Source organism: Triturus cristatus, chromosome 5_2, assembly GCF_964204655.1.
Source record: "Triturus cristatus chromosome 5_2, aTriCri1.1, whole genome shotgun sequence".
NCBI classification, from domain to species: domain Eukaryota; kingdom Metazoa; phylum Chordata; class Amphibia; order Caudata; family Salamandridae; genus Triturus; species Triturus cristatus.
In genome coordinates, this window is record NC_140588.1 from 1,041,333,915 (window position 1) to 1,041,355,751 (window position 21,837).

At 45.4% G+C, this 21,837-nt stretch overlaps 1 protein-coding gene across 3 annotated transcripts in view; it reads right to left on the reverse strand.

The window, feature by feature from the left end:
* The window catches only part of OPHN1 (oligophrenin 1), a 656,285-nt gene that overhangs the window by 348,165 nt on the left and 286,283 nt on the right, over positions 1-21,837 (reverse strand). For all 3 annotated transcript variants that reach the window (XM_085608318.1, XM_085608317.1, XM_085608319.1), the window contains one exon: positions 19,298-19,359. In XM_085608318.1, coding sequence (XP_085464444.1) covers positions 19,298-19,359 — 62 coding nt within the window. The remainder of the gene's footprint in view (positions 1-19,297; positions 19,360-21,837) is intronic.

The following is a 21,837-nucleotide window of genomic DNA, read 5'->3' on the forward strand; positions in this document are numbered from 1 at the left end:
CGTCCACTCAGGCACAGGCCGGGCTCAGCAGGTGTAGAGTGTGCAGGAGTTGCAGTTCCTGGCTGGCACCAGGGGTTTGTTGCTTGCTTTGAGCAGAACCACTGCTCGTGGGAGTTCCAGTCTTTTAGAGTCACAAGGCAGACAGGTCCTACGGGGTTTGCGAGGTTGCTGACCACTGGAGACGCCGGGGTTTTAGCAGGAGCAGGTTCGAGGGTCGACAGGCCTGTAGCACTGGGGCCAAGTCAGTTGGTGTCGTCCTCTTGTTAGTAGCTGCACGGCATGTCTTCTTTCTTCTTGTTCTTCTTGCTTGTTTCGGATTTGGGATCTGAGGAAGGAAGGTTCAGGATGCCCCTAAATACTAAATTTAGGGGCTTTACAGGTAGGTGAAGGTCAGGGACCAATGGGTCCCTTCCCTGGGGTGGGTACACCCCCTTTCTTGCCACTCTCCAGTGGGAGGGGGGCATGAGCCTAGTCCTGATTGGGTAGGGCTCCCCATCCTCAAGATGGCGAGAGCCCGGAGTTGTGCTTCACCTCGCCTCCCCCACCTGAGGGTTGGGGTTGGCAGAGGCTGGCTCTCCCCCTTTTTCTCACTTGAGTTTTCCCGACGATCTTCCTGTCAGAGTGGGGGTCAGAACCGGTGGGGGTCAGTTGCTGAGTACATCAAGTGGCCTGGAGAAGCTCACAAAGGTGGCATGCCTTTGAAGCTTCCCCTGCCCATCCTGGGGGAGTAGACCTAGCACCTCGCCCAGGATGTGCATTGTTGCAGACTCACAAGAGCGGATAGCTCTCTACCCAGGGGTCCAGCAACATGTCTGCTGGGTGGCAGCCTAGGCAGCCTCTCAGTCAGGACGCTGGTTGTTGGTTAGGTTCAGGGGGCATCTCTAAGATGCCCTCTGTCATGCAGTTTACATTAAATTCCACACTGGCATCAGTGTGGGTTTAATGTGCTGAGAAGTTTGAAATCAAACTTCTCAGTCCCTGGCCTCCTGGAACTGTGGCTAGCAGTTGCCCACCTTTCCTACACTGCTACCTGTTTTTTCTTGTGGGGCTTGGCTGCACTAACTGAAGGTTCAGCCCCCCCAGGTTTCTTGGGTGAGGTCTGGCACTGGCCAAGTATCCCCCTTTGGTTCAGACCAACCCCTCGGTGGTCATTCCCAAGGAGACAATCCAGGGGGAGGTCCCTACTGACTACCACCTTTCTCCATCTAAGGCACCCAGCCACTTCTAGGGGCACTATAGCCACAGGCCTAACAGTGACTCCCCCTGGGACAGTCCTTACTCTTCTGGTTTCCCCTGGGATATATTGGTTTGAGAGAACTAACCTGGCATGCACCACAGTGTGACTGGCACAGATGTCTCTCAGTGCAGTGGCTGGAATCCCATTCACCAGTAGGTGGTGGAAGTGTCTACTCCCCTATGGAATTTCCAGCTTACCTTTTGGGCCCATACTCCAGTTGAAGGCTAGGAGGACCTCCTCATCTGAGGAACCTTCCTCCCATGCTACACTGACCACTCCTGGAGTCACTGTAGTAACCCCTGGGGCTGCACTAGAGGCCTTGCTTTTAGGACAGTTAGTGTGATGTCCTGCCTTTTGGCAGTTGTGACACCAGACTCTGTTGGGGTCCCAATTCCTGGCTTAGGTTGTTAGGTGTCTTTGGGCCCAGCGTCCTGCACAGGTTTTTGGGGGGGCTACCTGGGACTCCTTACTCTTTTCTTTAAGGGGATCACTATCTTTCTTCTGGGGAGGCTTTGTGACCCCTTTCTTTTGGTCACCCCCAGTGCCCTCTGTCGTGCAGTTTACATTAAATCCCACACTGGCATCAGTGTGGGTTTAATGTGCTGAGAAGTTTGATATCAAACTTTTCAGTCTTCAGTGTAGCCGTTATGGTGCTGTGGAGTTCGTAATGACGACCTCCCAGCACCATATACTCCTAATGGCAGCACTGCACTCACAGTGCCCAGGAATGGACCTGGGTACTGTAGGGGTACAGGGCTCATGTACCTGTACCCACACCACCGGCATAGTGCACCCAGCTAGAGGGGTGACTGAGGTATGCCAGGGCAGTGTGTTGGTGGGCATGGCACACAGGGATGTGTGCAATGTCGACTTTCTGTTTTGTTCTGCACCAGGACACAGCCTGCAGAGGCAGTGTGTGTGTGTCAGGGTACAGGGCCTCTAAGGGTGGCACAATAAGTGCTGCAGCCCTTAGGGCCCTTCTCTGGTCACAGGGCCTGGGTACCTAGGGTACCATTTACCAGGGGCTGACATGTGGCCAGAGATGCCAATTGGGTTTAGGCTTCAATACAGTTTTTTAGGGAAGGAACACAGGCCCTGGGGTCCTGATTGGAAGGGCCCCAGGGCACATCAAGTCAAAGCACATCAGTAGTCTGGCAACAAAAAAAAATAAAAAGGGGGGGGGGGTTTACTGCAACAGAAACCTCCCATGAAGAGAAATTAAGCATAGAACAAATAAGCCTTGGCAAAGCCAATTAGTCAAAGCACAAATCAGAATGGAACTAAACCTACATCTAATCTGCCTACGTTCTGCTCTCCATCAAAGGTCTGCCCTCTCCTTCACTGCATCTGCAAATCACTTCTGCTCTCCTCCCTTAATTTCTGTGTCGGAGTCTGAAACTCCTCTGCAGCTTCGCGTCTCTAACTCTCTCTCTGTCTGTCTCTCTCAAAGGGCTCCGAAAGTCTTCCTGCATGTGTTCTGGAAAGTGTCCTCTCTCCTCTCTCTGAAACTCCTAACTAGGAACGCGTTTAGCAAAGTTACAAAGAATGTAAAGTGACTTTTCTTCCTCCAACTGGAATCCAGCATTCTCCAAAAGGATGCCTCCACCCATCGGCAGATTCATACGTCATCTCTCAGACAGGCGAAGATCCTTCCCATGGTACATTCTGCATCTTATTTAATACAATTTAATCTCCTAACCTTCCTTTTAAAAGAGACATTTTATTTCTAACTACACACATAACATGAGCTGCAAAAGAACCTTTTTTTAATTAAGCAAGGAACATTAAACATGGTAATGCACTTTTTAAATACGTGTTTTTCTGTTTTCACTAAAGCAAAGAATTAAATGAGGCTTTGTTCAACATTTCCAGCAACTACAGAGATAAAGCTAAGACTGGGATCACAGCTGTAAATTATACCACTGTTCTCTTCACACGGAGAGAAAAAGGTCAAACTCTGAGAGCAAGAGCTGAATTACGAGCTGGTTCGGTTTCTTCATTTTAAAATGTCGTGCTAATTCAAATACAAGTTATTTTCTCCTAATGCACATTTAACAGTTTTCACAAGTTAAAATCACATTTTCACAGTGAGAATAAAATCTAACTAAATACATTTAAATCAAGCTATGAATTACTTGCACATGGTTTGCATAAATTGCTATATGAATATGTCTGGCTAAAGTCTGTTAATTTCAGAGCTTGCGTTTTCACTTTGTGGCACAAAATCTGCACAAATGCAGTTTTTCATTTCTGAAGCAAAGGCAGGGTTTCCATTAGTAAAGAAAGCACAGGTTTAGGCTCTTTCAGTCCTCCCTCTGATGATTTAAATCATCACACCTCTGAGGATTTGTAATCATCACTCCAAGTTCATTCCACACATGAGATCAATCAGATCATATATAGCCAAACTCAAAAGTTCAGTGCAGAGTTCTGTTAGTAGCTTCTTAGAACAGTTAATTTTCAGCAGTTCAAATTTCTGAATAGACAATCCATAAACCTACTCTGTGTTCTTCTAAGAATGTTATCCCACACTCTTCTTGTAGCTTTTTCTCGGACCTAGGTTAGTCTTCTGTAAAATAATTAACTAAAATAATAAAGTCTAACAGAACAGTTCTTTTTTTTTTTCTTCCTCAATAATTGTTTTCTTTTCAGTCTTTGGCAGTTCTCAATCATTGTTTCAGCTTTTCTCAGTTCTCTTTTTGTCTGAAGCTTGAAATCAGGGTGGCTTATACAGTTCAAATCCTGCATCACACAGTTTATCCATTGTGACGTTCAGTGCTTTGTCTATGCAATATGACCATTCAGGTGCTGAATATCTCCGACGGAGCACCATCGATCTTTTGGACTTTCTCAATTCAAGCCTTCCACCACTGCCTTCACTCTGTTCTGATTCAGACATTTAAGCTATGAGTGTAAATGGTTTTTCAGGGGACAACTGCAGACTTTTTGTATAACCCTTTAGCCAGCTTTCTTCCACTCCCACTCGTGGGCCCACAGCACTAGTTCTTTCATCAGAGGGTGAACCTCTCTCTTTTACCACTTCGATACCAGTTTCATCTGAGCCAATTTCCACTTCTTACTTTTCTAGTCCCACCTCGGTTTGCTTTAGTGCTCCTTCAGACTCAGTGTGTTTCCCAACAGCTTGACTCCCTTTCGACCACTGCTGGCATCTCTTCTGGAAGAGGAGCTGTTTCATCAAGGGGACACAGGACCCTACGACCATGGAAGACATGCACCCAGTTCGGAAGGCCACCACACTTCACAGCAATCGTTGTGACCAGGATCATTTGGAACAGTCTTTTCCATCTTGGTTTCAACCAAGTCTTATGAATGTCATTCTCGATCACAACATCGTCTCTCAGATCGAGGTTGTCCACCGTTCACTATGCAGATCATGTGTAGCAGCTGCAGCTTGGTGAGAAACTGTATGAGCCACATCAGCCAATCCTTTACAACAATGGCTCATCTTCTCATCTGCATTTGTCACAAGTGCTTTTACAGGTACATCATCAAGCCATTTCAGTGATGTTGAGAAACAGTCCTTTGCAAAGCGAGACTCTATGATGTCTTTGTATTGCTCGATTATGCTTGAAACTTCAGGTCGATAGCCACAGTGCAATACTTGTTCAGTCTGTAGTTCTGCAGACATCATTTTCGGGACCTCATTGATAGAGTGGGTCTCTTGATCTGGTTTCAGAGAAACTGGCAATCTATACCTGGAGATCGATTGTTGCAATAACACATTTGCTACCATGTGGTTCTCACTCTTCTGGTTGTGTAGGAATCAGGCATTTTGATGAGTGTCCTTTTGCATTCCTTTGAACGGACCTTCTGATCTCTCTATGTGACTCAATGTAGCATGTGTCCTTTTCCCTGCATTCATCGGTTGACATGTCACACCTCGATGACACTCTTCTTCTGCAAGTTTCCTAAACATTTGCTGGTATCTATATTTTCTAAAGAGACGTTTCATTGAATCCCTCTCTAAGTGTGTACGTCCATGCATGTATCTAGTCATTGGCAATGACAAACTGTCTGGCAACACTGATCTCCCATCAGCTGATACTTGGATGTCATTTGCGTTTTTCTCAAAATCTGTTCTGATCCATCCTTGTTGTTCTGCCTCTGAAACAGTTTCTTGTACACCCTTCAACTCTTCACAAGTGTTCGATATTGACATCAACATTGGATAGACAGTGTGCTTTTAAATTTCACATGTGAAATTTCCCTGAAATGTGTAAGCCAGCAGGACACTATATTGGGCAACCAAATTAGCATCTATCTTTCCCATTACAATTGTTACTCCCATTTGAGAAGTTAGACTGCATACTATGGTAAGGGCATTCAATTTTGTAACTTGTGCTGAGGTAACTTCTTGCAAACATCGTCCATCTACAAAATAGACATGATCGGGCTCAATCAGGGGTTCATCATCAGCGCCTAACCTTGGCTTCATGCATTGATTCATGACACCTAGGCATTCAGGTTCAGCTTCATTACAAACATTTTCCTTTGCTAGCAGTAGACTCAATACACTTGAATTTAGACATGTTTCAATCTCAAGATTTTTCAGTAGCAATTCCACAAAACAAGAACCCATTTCAGTTACTGGACATTCCATCATTATTTTCTCACTCTTTTTGTGACTGACATCAACCACAACTACTAAGTTAAGGCAGCTGGGCATTTCTGCGACGATAAGGTCAAGGGTCATTGAGAAACACGTCACAGTCTTTTGAACATCTGGATGTTTCTGAACAGGCACTGAGAGAGCGCAGCCCTCGCTCTCACTGCAAATTGGTGTATATTCTTTTAAATAAACTTGCATCCCTAGTGCCGGGGCACGACACATTTTCTCTTTTGACTCCAGGCATGCTTTTGTGCAATCGTTGTCCAATGGAAGCGGATCAGACACATCCTTGTGTGTCAGCCTCAGTAAAGGCTTAGCCACTAGGGAAAGGTTTGGTGTCGACTGTCTACAGTAGCCAACCATCCCCAAGAGCATCCTGACTTCTTTCTAAATTTGAGGTGGACTCATCTGGTGAATTGCTTCCATTCCCTCTGGTGACACCTTTATAGCTCCTTTTTCAATTATGTGTCCCAGATATTGATCTCCTGTTTGGCAGAACTCCTGACTATGCTCACGTAATGGCACTATGAAATAAACCTGACAAAAATCAATAACAGTAAGCCATTCTTCAGTACATGCAATTTGAAAAGGTATGTTGGCTGGGTTCGGTTCAATAGGACAATACAGAACAACTGTGCTGCTAATCTCCTCCACTAGTCTGTACTTCTCATTGGGTTTCTGTAAACCTGTGTTCATAAAGTTACATGAACTTCCAATCAATTCCTCCAAAAGTCCGTCGCTCAGTTTATCTTCAATTACGGGTGAAATTCCTGCAACTGTCTCTCGTGTCAAATTGTATGATGGTGTTGCTGTATACATGGCATCTGATTCTAATTTGACTAAGACTGGTTCTGTACTTTTTATTAATTCGACATCTTTCGTTGTGAACTCACATACTACCGGGTTTACTGTTTCTTACAAATCAGTGGGTAATTTTTCAACTGTCATTTCTGAAACTAATCCTTCAGCTGTCTCTTGTTGGGCCATTTTAAACTGTACATCCTCATCATGAGTCTGCTATTCAATATCATCCGGTGTACAGTAAATTGTGCAGTTTAACTTGCACTACAAATGTATTCCTAGCAGGTCTAAATTGCTTGAGTCACAAAGAGCACTTTGGTAATTTTCCTCAAATTAACCTAATTTTGCTAAAACCTGCTCTAAAACTGAGTTTACAATCTGTCTGTTTAGAACTCCTACAACTTTGGCCTTTTTCCCTAAGTAAGGTAGGTCTGAACCTTCCACTGTTCTCACATTAGATCTAATGATCTCAGATATATTGGGGCTAAAACTGTCGATTTCAAATACAGCCGACTGTTGAAACGTGTTCTGATTTTGGTTCTGAAAAGAATTCAAATTTGCTTTGGACAACTGATTTAAGTTAATTTGAGGGTTTCTCATATTTTGTGGGACCATCTGGGCTTGGAGAACTTGTGTCATTGGTACCTGTTTCTGAATTGACATTTGCTTTTGCTGAACTGGCCTATTTTGCATCTGTATTTCTCCCTCTATTTGTGCATTTCCATTTACTGCATCAGGTTTAAGTCTACACTTACTCTTCCAGTGCTCAAATCTGTTACGAAGATGGCAAAAGGTCACTTTCTTCAACACTGCGACATCCATACTCTAATTTGGACCAACCAGAACTCCTCTATCTCTTTCCTGTCCTGTAAAACACCAAATCCTCCTTGAGCACCTTGTACTCCTGCTTGTGGAACCACCTCTTGTATCTCACCATCATTCTTCGCAATCCCATCTATCAACTTTCATTGCCAACCAACCACACTTTGCTGAATGTACACACCGACCTGACCAAAGATCATTAATCCAATAACAAACTGAGACACAAAGAATCTCATGTCACAAACATCAGTACACTCTCTCTTGCTGTGCTGTTGAAAATCCTGACACACTCTTTCACAAAATACATGAACCGATTCTTTTAGTTCTTGTGAGGTTCTCTTGATCGTTACCCAATTAAGACCTTCTGGTGATACTTGGCCCTTCAGAAAAGTAATCACTGCTTCATTTTTCTCCATGACAACAGAAGATGGTGCATTAGTGCAAGACTCTCTCATTGTCTCCTCACTTGGCCCTTGCACAACAACTTTACATTCAGACCACAATTCAATTGGCCTTGCAGTGTCAAAGATCATTTTGAAATTAATCCACAACACATTTGAGATTTCAACAAATCCATCAACTTGTGTGGTACACACAGGTTTGTCTCTCAATTTTGGAAATGTGTTCACAAATGCTGCAAGTTTATCTTTGTCCCGTGGGACATGAACATGCACTTCTGCCACTATTTCTCTCAATAGCTAAGTTGAAGCTTCTCCCTCAACCTGTTCATTGTTTGCCTCAACTAGGTCTGGTGGTTTCTTTTGCTTCTCTCATTTCCTTGCTAGGTCTGGTGGTTTCTTTTTCTTTTCATGTTTCCATGCCCACTTGTCTCCTAATTTCTCAAAACCTTCCATTCACAGATTTATTTCACCAATTCTATAATGTGTAATTGCATTCGTGAAGAACTCGTTGTCTCAACTGCCTCATCATCTACCTGTACCCTGAAACTTTTCTGAAATGGAGAACTTCCTGAAACATCAATTTCATTTTTTCGGGCCAAATCAGTCAGTCTGTCACGTATGGTTTCTGAACATTTTGTAATTGCAATTACTCAGGTAAATTAAGTCTTTTTTCTGATACTGGTTCAAATTCCCAAGATCTAAACCTTCCCTGAGAATTTCTCCAAGTTCAATTTTTAAATTTGAAGTAGTCTCTCTTTTTCAGGCTCTGGGTCAATTAGTTCTACCATGTTCTCTGTCCTTTCAATCCCAGCTGCTTCCACAAACCTTTCCCCCTCACAGCAGTTCACCCTCCTTCACAATCTCTTCCTTACACATTCATGCACTTCACTCATACAGCAAGTAACTGTCTGTCCACCATATGACCGGACAGTCACTAGTAATTGTCTACCTTAATCTGACAATTGCCTGGTCACGAAACAATGGGACATCTGCCCTCGACCATCTGCCCACGAACGGCCGGACGATCACATAAATAGTTGATAGGATCCAATCATTCGATTTTACACACACAGTGACACACGACCTGCGTCAGCCACTCGAATCGCTGTGGTCCGCCCTTGTGCACTAGCTTCCCACACGACGCTATCAAGTTCTCTCACACACGTGTCCCTATAACCTGTGGGTTGGTCGATAGCGCTTCACGACTCCCACAATCAATGGTCGACTATTATGGCTTTGGGTGTCTTCTACACCACAATCTATCTATCCCGGGATCTTAGGCTACTCATCGAGTCTGACATCAAAAATCACATGGACCGCGTGCGCTCACAGTCCGAAACCACAATCACTCAACTCTCATTCCAACTCCGCAAGACATCACACAATCAAATCATCACCACAATTTAACACATTCCGTGCAATTACCACAACCAATGTTACCGCAACTGGAATTACCACAACTGGAATTACCGCATACCACAATCTAATGCAATGCAATTACTGCAAATGCTATAAAAACGCATACCATGCTCTAATCCAACGCAATTACCGCAAATACCATTAACGCATACCATGATCTAATCCAATGCTATTACTGCAATCAAAATTTACAGGGTATCAGAAATTACCACAAATGCGCTGCTCCCTATTAATACTCACACCTTCTTCAGTAACCGCCTTCTTGGACCGCCTTCTAATACCGCTTTGCTAATCTTCAAGCTCTGGGCATTGGAATCATGACTTTTTAGGGCTTGGGCCTTATTCTAACTAAGGCAATTTATTTGTAGCTCCTTCCAGGGCATTAACCTAAACGCTGCTCCTTCTGGTCAATGTGTATAACCTTAACTCTGCTACCATCCTGTTGCACCGGAAATCCCACGGAATCTCGCTTTGGAAAATCTAGGCAATATGGCACCATTACCTCTGATTACCGATACCCTGATTTCCGCTTAAGGTTGATGGATCTTTTCCACCGTTTATGACCAGAGAGCTCCTACATAAACATGAGCAATTCATAAAATGCAAATAAACATTTTAGCCAATAAGGAGATTTGTGAGTAGTTTTAAAGGGATTTATTTTCCAATCAAAATTTAAGAATCTCTGACTCTTCATTCAGTAGTCAGGTATCAATCAGGTTACAGAATTGATAACAGAAAAATTAAGTTAGCACAAAGCATCATAATTTGCAAACAGCGCGTTCCATAAAGGAAAGAATTCCTATTCTAAGACAATGACGCTCAAAATTATGTCAGACTGAACTCCTGAAGAGTCCTTGAAGCAAGAGTGAGTTAGCATTTAAGCTGTTTCAGTCATTAATAATTGCAGAATCTCCCATGAAGAGAACTTAAGCATAGAGCAAATAAGCCTTGAAAAGCCAATAAGTCAAAGCATAAATCAGAACGGAACTAAATCTACATCTAATCTGCCTACGTCTGCCTACGTTCTACTCTCCATCAAAGGTCTGCCCTCTCCTTCACTGCATCTGCAAATCACTTCTGCTCTCCTCCCTTCATTTCTGCATCGGAGTCTGAAACTCCTCTGCAGCCTCGCGTCTATAACTCTCTGTCTGTCTCTCTCAAAGGGCTCCGAAAGTCTTCCTGCCTGTGTTCTGGAAAGTGTACTCTATCCTCTCTCTGAAACTCCTAACTAGGAATGCGTTTACCAAAGAATAATGTTACAAAGAATGTAACGTGACTTTTCTTCCTCCAACTGGAATGCAGCATTCTCCAAAAGGATGTCTCCACCCATTGGCAGATTCATACGTCATCTCTCAGACAGGCGAAGATCCTTCCCACGGTACATTCTGCATCTTATTTAATACAATCTCATCTCCTAACCTTCTGTTTAAAAGAGACATTTTTGGGGCGTGGCTAAGCCGCGAAGCGCAATGGCCGCAGCCTAGCAGAGCTCTGCCGATTCCTCTCCTCCCTCGTCTATCCGCCAAACTTATCCGGGACCTAATCTCACGATCTTCGCAGGGGAACATATCCGCTACCTGTGCGCGGAAAAACGAACCTTGAAGGGTCACCAGAGACCGCAGTTTGGTCGTATTTGGTGTGCGGCCTAGTCGTGACAGAGAGACCGGGGCCCTGAGTGGCGGCCAAAGCAGAGAGTGCAGCCTGTTCCGGAAACACCCCCGCTGGCGGTTTGGTGTCAAAGTGTGCCGGAGGCGTGGCCCCTGTAGCGGCCGGCGCGTAACATCACCAGGAGACCTGGAGTAGACCTGAGAGCGTCCGGGGCCTAGAGGAAGACCTGACGCCGGGGCCTCAATTATTGAGGCGGCCGGGGTGCTCCTGGGACCCAACTGTGGAGCCTAGCCGGAGCCGATATCTACCGACTGGATTCCGCTCCCCTCCCCTTTCCCCCCTCCTATATCAACAACGCTGTGGCTGCGGGACGTTCCAGGAGCAGAACATTGCAGTGGCGATTTTGGGGGCTATGGTGACCTGGACCCGGAGTGGCGTTCTGGATTGGGGGTGAACTGCTCTCACACTGCCTGATACCTGCTGGAAGCAGCATTACCAGCACCTTGACAGCAGGCCCCCACCTACATGAAATACGGAACACACAGAGGCCTAGGGAATCAAGTTGTGGAGGCCTCTTCCGGGGGCTGAGTCACTTGCGGCACCCTCTGGTATAGACCAACCACAATTGCAACACTACCAGTTCGCTTGACGTAGCGCCGTCAGTCAATGTATTGTGGCGCCCCCATGGAGAAGTAACCTATCGACTGAATGTATGGATGCCCTGGCGCAGGCTGCCCCACAGTTGAGGTGACTAGTGTTGTGCTGGATCTAGGGCCCCCACCTGGAGGGGCCGGATGCGGCGCATGGTCGCCTGAAGGGAGCAGCTGCCCCTTTGGGAGTGTGAATTGTTGCCACTGGGTGTACACTGGCGTCCCCCCCTTTGTTGGACCGTACCAGACACGCACTCTGTTGGACACCGGAGGGGAGTGCGGGCGGGTCATTATCATTACCAGGACCTCCTTACCCGGTCACTGATTCGTAGGCCGGAACCCATGTGAACATCAGAGAAGTGGGGTGAAGCGACGGAGTGGCCTACTATCTCGGGGAGCAAAAATCCCACTGTTACCGCTATGGGAACAATGTGATGTTATCATGTCGTCATCAAGGGGCAGTAAACCAGTGCAACAAAACCGGCTGGATAGATACACCCTCCCCAAGACATCGATGCATGATTCCTCCCCTGGTGGAAGGGGAAGCACAGCACAAGGAGAAGTACCGCCGGAACCCATGCTGAAGGAAGTCCTGGCAGCAATCGCGGATATTAAAACCCCCCTAGAACACAAGATGGACGCCATTACGGTTGAAGTCAATCTACTCCGGGCAGATATGAACAAAAACAACGAACGGGTGAAGCAAGTGGAGCGAAAACTGCGGGCCTAATGGAAGATAGCTCTGAGCTGCAACGAGAAGTCAGGGACCTGCAGTCATTCCAGAAATTCGCAGAATCCAAGCTGGCCGACTATGAAGGACGCCTATGTCGCAACAACGTTCGAATCCTTGGCGTACCGGAAAAATCAGAGGGACAGTCTACGGACCTCTTTGTGGAAGATCTTATCCTGAAGCACCTGCAACCCAAGGGGCTTGGGAAATTTTTTGTGATCGAAAGAGCTCATAGAGTTCCCGGAGGATGGCCTAAGCCCGGTGCACCCCCTCGTCCAATCCTAGCCAGGGTGCTCAATTTCCACGACCGAGATGTCATACTCCAACACGCAGAGCGGGACCACCCCTGAAGTACGAAAATGCAGACATTACATTTTTCTCAGACTTCACCCAGCTAGTTCAAAGACAGCGACGCTCCTTTCTGGGAATAAAAAAGGATTAAGAGACAAAGGCTACAAGTACGCCATGTTGTTCCCCGCTAGGCTTCGCGTTGAAGCTGACGGAAGAGCCTGGTTCTGTCCTGAAGCGACAGCATAGTGGCTGGAGAATCGCTGATCTGGTGGAACACTGGGTGAGGTGGTGAGACCGGCGGGGGGGGAAGCGGGGCGGGTGAGGGCTGGTGGGTGGGATGGATCCCTAAGTGGGCCTCCATGTAGACTTAAGTGTGCCAGGACTGGGAACTTAAAAGAGGTCAAGCCAGCGAGTAACTTTGAATACTTCGGGCCCTCATGGTGCATTATATTGTGCGGTGATTCGTTTTATCAGTATAACATTGTGAGATTGGGATTTATTGAGTTAGGGGTGGAGGGGAGAGCACCACCTACCCCGCGTTTCTACTTTTAGTTATCTGACAGGGCGGCAGGCACTCTGCAAGTTTTAATCATGGGCAGTTCACAGCCCAGAGTGTAGGGGAGCAGGGAGGGGGGTAATTGGGAGGGAATTTTCATGTTGTTTGACATTGTTTTTCTTGAATGTATAGTTCAATCGACTACACAAGACATTGACATAGAGCGGGAGTGGGGTGCACGCACAGTCTCAGATGGGTACTCAGTGGGATGTTGGTGTTAGAGTCCTTAGCTGGAACATCAGTGGGCTGGGGGATAAGATTAAGGGCCATATGTAGGTAACATACTATTTACCGATTCATAAATACCGAATTTTACCGATTCGGTATTTATGAATCGGTAAATAGTATGTAGGTAAATAATCGGTAATTATTACCGATTCGGTAAATATCGGTATTTATGAATCGGTATTTACCGAATCGGTAATATTGCATCCCTTCCCATTCATTCCTATGGCACTTTTAAATCTGCAAAGTATAGCTTTTTGCAAGGCATTAGTTATTTATCACCAACCTGTATTTGGTGGTAAATACCGAATTCTTAATACTAATATTCACTCTTTTGAGTGCTCCCTTTTACTTTTAATTTACCGAATCTGTATTTTACCGAATCGGTATTTTACCGATCCATTACCGATTCGATAAATTACCGAATTCTGAAATCATGCCTCCTACATCTCAAATGCCTAAATACCGGTCGGTAACGGGATATTTACCGAATTTCGGCCGTTACCGACCGGTATTTAGGTACCTACATATGGCCCTAAGCGTAGTATGGTACATCAGTATTTCAAAAGGCAAGCCCCAGATATTATCCTGTTGCAAGAAACTCAATCGGCAACACGTGCCTAGCAATGAACAAAGGAGGGTACAAATTGGTGGCTCACGCGGGCTTTCCAACAGGCTCCAGATGGGTAGGAATATTGACCAGGAACTCGTTTCCTTTTACGGCACAATCTACATGGTCTGACAACAGGGGAAGATATGTGGGAATATCAGGGCAATGGGAGGGTCGAACTATCACGTGCGTTTCAGTATATGTTCCTCCCGGCCTTCAGAGTGAGACATATAAAGATTTGGGTGCAGTGCTGCTGATGCTCCCGCTGGGCCTCCTAATAGTAGGGAGAGACTTTAATGTAGTGGTATCCGGTGAGCTTGACCGTCTCCCCCCACGGGACATTAGACCCGCGTAGCGGTGGCTTTTTAACTTCCTTCAGGCAGTGGGGCTTTGGATGGATGGAGGACGCACAACCCAGACAGAACCCAGTACACCTTCCGGTCCGGCGCCAACCAGAGTCTGTCCCATATAGACTATATTTTGGTCCCGGCGGCACAGGCCTGTGATATCCGTGAGATTCGCAATCTGGGCAGAGGCATCTCGGACCACTCTCCTGTCTGGATGCGACTGGTTCTGGGTCAGGCTAGTGTAGGGAGAATTGCCCCGATTAACCCGTGGTATTTACGTGACCCTGACATTCGTAAGAAATAAATTCAGACCACAGATCATTATTTCCTGGAAGGCCTTTCCCTTATTACAGGGAAGAAAATAGATAAGCAAAGAGAGTTCGAAATGGCGGAAGATGCAGTACTCAAACTGGAGGAGGAGCTAGAACATATAGTGACCCCTGACAAAATACACTTATTACGCCTAAAACAAGATGAATTTAGAAGCATAGCGACGGATAGGGCCAAGGCACAGGGGAGGGAGCTGCAGAGTAGACTTTATGAACATGGGGACAAGGCAGGGAAATTGATTGCATGGCTGGACAGGAAGAAATGAGCATCGCGTCTGGTACCCGAGCTAACCGACGACGGTGGGGAACTCATCACAGATCCACAACGCATAGCAGACCGGTTCGCGGATCACTATCAGGGAATTTACAGAACAGAGGGGCAGTACACAGAAGGAGACATTGTCGCCCTACTTCGTGATATCGTGCTCCCCACCCTGGCTGACGAGAATCGTGAATATTTGGAGTCCGCTTTTTCCATTGATGAGGTTGCTCAAGCTATACGCGCAATTAAGTCCGGTAAAGCTTCAGGCCCTAATGGTATCCCGATCGAGTTGTATAAGTTGAGACCGGACAAGATAGCTTCCTACTTACATTCAATATTTATGGACAATAGAGACAAAGGTGAACTTCCCGTATCTCAGAGGATTGCCAATGAGGTGGTCATTCATAAAGAGGGCAAACCAAAAACCCTTTGCACGTCTTATAGACCGATATCGCTTCTCAATGCTGAGCCTAAGATTCTAGCCAAAATGCTGGCAACAGTCCTCGTTAAAGTAATTAATACCCTGGTGAACCCCGATCAGTATGGCTTCCTGCCACACCGTAACACCGCCCTAAATCTACGTCATCTCCATGGGGTGTTGGGTAGAGCGGCAACTATCTTAGAACCCGCAGTCCTGGTGTCCCTCGAAGCCACCATGGTGTTCGACATGATGGAGTGGCCGTATCTCTTTGCCGTTCTGGAAAAGATGGGGTTCGGACCACAATTTGTGAGATGGATCGGTTGTTATATACTAAACCCATGGCCCAAGTGGTTGTAAATAATCGCAAATCAGGGGCCTTTGAGCTTAGCCGTGGGACGTGTCAAGAGTGTCCGCTGTCGCCGCTCCTCTTTGCTTTGGCATTGGAACTGTTGGCGGTGTGGATCCGCAGAGATCCGATGATCCATGGTATGCGTTGGGCCCCTGACTGGGAAGACAAAATATCGTTATATGCGGACGATATACTGTTGTATTTGACCTCCCAGAGAGTCTCTCTGATATGCTTGCTTGATATCCTCGCCATTTTCGGCAGATATTCCGGGTTCACCATAAACTGGTCCAAATCTGTGATCTATGTCCTATACGGTGAGGCGCCAATACTCCCGAAAGGCTGTCCGATACAAATTGCGGCAAATGGCTTTCGATACCTCGGTATCTTCATTACCTTAAATGCTACTCGAAATCTCCTGTCCCCAATTCAGAGATTGAGGAGCGATATTAGCCACTGGAGGTCCCTGCCCCTCTCTCTTTTAGGTAAGGCCGTTCTATTTAAAATGATGGCTTTACCACGTTTTCTCTACGCCCTCCAGAACTCTAAGGTAATAGAAACTCTACAACGAACTCTTTTATGGGACGGGAAACCTCGGATCGCATTGGCAAAACTCGCCCTCAACTGGTATGATGGCGGCATCAGTCTTCCCGACATTGGGAAATATTATTGGGGAGCCTATCTGGCTGCGATCAACCAGGGAATGTATGGTTGTCCCAACGACCCAGGATACGCCATGGACAAGTGGCTCCTCCCAGGTGGGGACTACAGTAGAGCACTCTACTCCAAACCCCGCAGATACCCCCTTACGGGTCCGACTGCACACTCAGTGCAAGTTTGGCATGAAGTGAACAAACATCTGGGATGGGACCGTAGGCTCACACTGGCAACTCACCTCTGGAATTCAAAACAGTTGAGGAACCTCTGGCAAACTAAAGGGTTTGATAGGTGGGATCTCATTGGTATCTCCCAGATTAAGGACCTCTGGGTCAAGGGCACTATCCTCTCATTTGCCTCTCTCCAACAGCAATATAAACTGGCTGGTACTGAGTACTATAGATACCTGCGGGTTCGACACGCACTTCAGACTCATCTTGCTAGTAGATCCCCCCCTACCCGAAGCATCTCCTCTTGAGGATAGGATACTGGACGGCCATCCTACCAAGAGGTCTATCTCATTGATTTACAAAAAATTGATAAAGAATATGGAAGACTCCCACCAGTCCCTTAAGGACAAATGGATTAAAGATGGAATTGAACTGGATGACGAAGACTGGCAAACAGCAGTCTCCTCCCCGAGGGAAGTGGCAGTCCAAGCTAGGCTGCGGTTGGTGCAGAATATATATCACTGAGCCAGACTTAGTACGGATGGGTAGAATGGATAATGGAGAGTGCAGACGTGGATGTGGGGAGGTGGGTACATTTATCCACATAATATGGGAGTGTGTGAGTATACAATCGTATTGGCAACTCGTACATCGCACTCTCCGGGATGTACTCGCAGTTGATCTACAACCCGAAGCCTGTAGGTGTATCCTAAACATTTGGGAGCCGACAGACCTCACCTTTTATGCTAAGCAATGGGTGATCCTGGCACTAATGGTGGCCAAAAGAAATATAGCGCAAAACTGGGGGGCCCACAAACCGCCAACGCTCGATAAATGGGAGGAAGATCTGGACTGGTGCATGTTCAGGGAAAAATCAGTACATGTGGCCAGAGGGTGTCCCAGGAAGTGGAACAAAGTATGGGGGCCCTGGAACTCGTATAGAGGAAATATTTGTATCCCACCAGTGTCATTGAATGATGATGAGAATCTTGAAACCCCATGACTGTCATGATTTGTCTATCTGTGTTTGGTTCACTGTAACCCAGATCAGATAATTGGAGTATTTATAATCTCTTGCTCACGTCATATAATGATATGTAATGTCGATTTGTTCATAATAAAAAGAAATAAGAAAAAAAAAAAGAGAGACATTTTATTTCTAACTACACACACAACATGAGCTGCAAAATAACCTTTTTTTAATCAAGCAAGAAACATTAAACACGGTAATGCACTTTTAAAATACGTGTTTTTCTGTTCTCACTAAAGCAAACAATTACATGAGGCTTTGTTCAACATTTCCATCAACTACAGAGGTAAAGCTCAGACCAATGTCACAGCTGTAAATTATGCCACTGTTCTCTTCACACGGAGAGAAAAAGATTCCTTTGCTTATCTCGAAGGTCAAAAGAAACTCAGTGCAAGAGCTGAATTACAAGCTGGTTCGGTTTCTACATTTTAAAATGTCGTGCTAATTCAAATCGAAGTTATTTTCTCCTAATGCACATTTAACAGTTTTCACAAGTTAGAGTCACATTTTCATAGTGAGAATACAATCTAACTAAATACATTTAAATCAAGCTACGAATGACTTGCACATGGGTTACATAAATTGCTAAATGAAAGTGTCTGGCTAAATTTCAGAGCTCGTTTTCACTTTGTGGCACAAAATATGCATGTCACTTTTCAAATGCAGTTTTTGTTTTCTGAAGCAAAGGCAGGTTTTCCATTAGTAAAGAAAGCTCTTTCACAGGCATTGGAGGAGACAATAGTTTCCAAGGCCACACCTATCGGCTTTGCCAATGCTTTCTAGGTCTCGGGCACAACACCCCTGTGACTCTGGGCAAAGCAGTTAATCTTACCCTGTGTGAAAAAGAAAACATAAAATTTGGCAAAAAATCCTATCACATAAAGAAAGCAAGTACGTCCATATCCGTGAAAATACATTTGTAAGCGGATAACCTCTGCTGTCACAATAAAAGCAGATACCATTGTCAAAATAAACATCCATTTTAAAGGAGAAAAGGGCTTCTTTAAAGTGTGTGTGGGGCATAGTGAAACATAGCTACAAATGGCAAGAGGTTCAACAAGGAAGACGGAAGAAATTTTAAAAAAAAGTAGTACCTCAATCACAGTACAAACAGAAGAAGGACAGCAATCAAACGGGAACAATCAGTACTTAGTCCATGCTCCAGGCGAAGGAAGAGGAAGTGAAGCCAGCAGGCACTAGCCAATTACAAGGACAGCAATTGACAACGTAGCCAACTAATGTTAAGCAATGTGTGGGCTTTTTGTATGCAATATCTCACGCAAACAAGAGCGCATGCAGCACATGCGCTATCGCAGGCGAGGCTTAAAAACCAGGACATATCGAAGATGGTCTAATGATTCAAAATACAGATAGAAAAAAAAATCTGTATTCACCCTATTGCATAATGTGACAACTGCCCACTGTCAGAGTCATTTAGACCCATGAGTAGGTGTTAATACAGGTACAAATAGTGTTTGCACTCCTTTTATACTTATCCACTCTTTCATTTTTTGCACAAGCGGTTAAGAGTAGCTTGTAAGCAAATGCCTGTTCACCACAGTGAGCCTGCAAAATGGCTGTTTTGTTATTCCTCGTTATTTACCAACATAGTCAAAATCAAATGCAAAATCACACCCAATACCCGGCTGAATGTTATTAGCACTGTTGTTTCTTTGAAACAATTCCTACCTGAAGACCTATATAGGCCTGTGTGTGTCCAAAGCTTAAGAACACATAACTTTGGCTGTTCCTTACCATCATCATCCTTTCGAGCTCCACTTCCGACAGAAGTTCTGAAAATTCTTTGAAAGATTCCGCTAAAAAGGAACACAAAAAATACCAAAGACCCAGTTAGAAAAACTTCCGAACAGGTATCGCTAGTCTACTATATTAAACCAATCCTTACAAATATATAAGAATTTCCTTGACCATTGTCAAAGGTTCCCCCTGGGGGCCTGTAATGTATGAGTTTTCTTTGTATTTCGAAAATCTAATAAAAAGCTCTTATTAAAAAAAAATACATGTCATAGTAGTTAACAACACAGACACCCCAAAAGTCAGAAATGTAGTCCATTGAGGATTTATACAAACATGGAACTATAATTCCAATTTTGTAGCTTTGTTTATTTTTGAAACCTTGCAGTTCAGTACTCATTTTTTGCACGAAGTTTCTTTATGCCTTACCTTTCTGCATTGTTTTCTTCATTTGTGTGATACAAGTTAAAGGCGACCATTTTAGTTATCAAGTACCTACCTGACCCTAGTGGCAGGTATGCTGAACAAAAAAGGAGCAGTTATATTTTTGGTTGGAACAGAGATCAGTTAAGTGAGTCACGGAAGCCATTGGGCTTCATAAGTGTAGGCATTTGTGGTGGTGTGTCCACCAGCGTGCAGATGCTCCTTAAAGTGTCAAGAAGTGAGATCTCAAGGATGACAGGAAGGAGCCGGTATGAGGATTCAGAAGTTACATTGACATAGGAAATCCCTGGAAACACTTTCAATGAAAGTAAATTATCTCTAGGACTAGCATTGTTTTGTTTGCTTCTGGTGAGCAAGAGTTTCTGAGTGTGTCTGCAGCTCTGCTCAAGTGAGTTGTTTAAAGGTAATTGTTTTGCATATGCCTCCAGTAGTGGCTGCTCGGGATCCAAAGTGGCGGGCAGTGTGGGGGGATACAAAAAAAGGCACAGACACACAGACAAAAAATAAATATGAAATATAAAACTGTACTTACCTGCTGCTGCAGTCGCTGCATTGCTCCTCTCCCAATCCTCGACTCCAGGGCTGGTGCACACTGCGCAGGCTCCCAAATGCCAATCCTGATGCTGCTCTCACGATGGGAATACTATTCCCAGCATGAGAGAAGCGCTGGGATTAGTCTGAGGCCCTCATTTGCCGCTCAGACACTGCCCGGGAGCCTGTGGCTTTTCTCCATCCCGGGGTGCAACACAGCCGGGGGGAGAAATGCTAAGTGCGCATGACGGTTTGACTGGCCTAACACGGCTGGCCAAACCGTCATGCGCACTTAGTAGTACCCATCACCCCTCCTCCCCACTGTCGTCATAGACTGCATGGCCCCACCTCGCCCTATGATGTGGCTCGCTGGCAGCCTGCCGGCAAGAAGAAAAGTAAAATGATGAAAAAATTGGTTTATTATCATTTTATTTTTCATGTCATTAAATCTGCTGCCACCTAGGCAACACTCCTTCACCATAAAGGAGGAGCTGAACCTGCATACCTCTTTAAAGAAAATGTAGGATTTGTGGGGAGCCCACATGACGGTGAGGCGGAAGAAGATACAGGAGGTTGTACCATGCAGTGTTAGGTCCAATCGTAGAGCACTCCCAGAATCAACCACGGCTATACCATGCTTGAAAGAATGATAGGGCATTCTTATGTAGGAGTTGTGGTATGGGACACAGTCTACAGTGGTTATGATTGTGAATAGTAACAACGCTGAATTAGGTTGGTGTGAAAGCAGGGGGCAGAGGTGACTCCGCCTTAATGGCAGAGGAGCCTCACCCCACTGGTCGGTCAGTCAGTCAGCGGTCTAGCGAAACATAAAGTGACCACTGACTGACTGTGCCGTGCTAGCAGTGTAGAGAGGGAGGAGTGGTATGGGCACTTTAAGTGCGCATGTCAGTTTAGCCCGCCGTTTTAGGTCGGCCAGACATGCACACTTTCTCCAACCCAGATGTGTTACACAGTCGGGTTGGAGAAACGTCACAGACGCCTAGGCACTGTCTAAGCGGCAAAATACACCGCTCACACCAATCCAAGAGCTGCTCTCATAGCATGGTACCAACAACAGGATTGGGTGGGGACCTTGTGCCCCAGTGCATGCTGGGACTCAAGGAGAGCCGGAGAAAAGGAACGAGGCGGCTGCCGCGTACTCGGGTAAGTTTTTTAATTTTATTATTATTATTCCTCTCATTCAGTATTGCGGCATCCGCCACTGAGGTGTGATCAATAATCGACAGGATACAAAGAACTAATATCCAAATTAAATGAAGGATAAAAAAAACGCCCTGTTCAGTGGTAGAAAATGCGTATGCTGGCTAACTAGATTATTCATCCTTGTCTTCATAACTGTCAGTTTAGAGTAAGGGTCACATGTACCATTCCAGAGTTACATGCCATATTAAATTTTGCCACAGCATCTGGGTTGCGACAAGAAAACATTTTTGTGCTCCAGCGGATGTACTACTCTGTCACATGTCACAGCTCAAAATGGCACTCAACAGATGTTACAGAATCTCTGGCCCAGGAATTCCATCTGCAAACTTTACACAGTGACG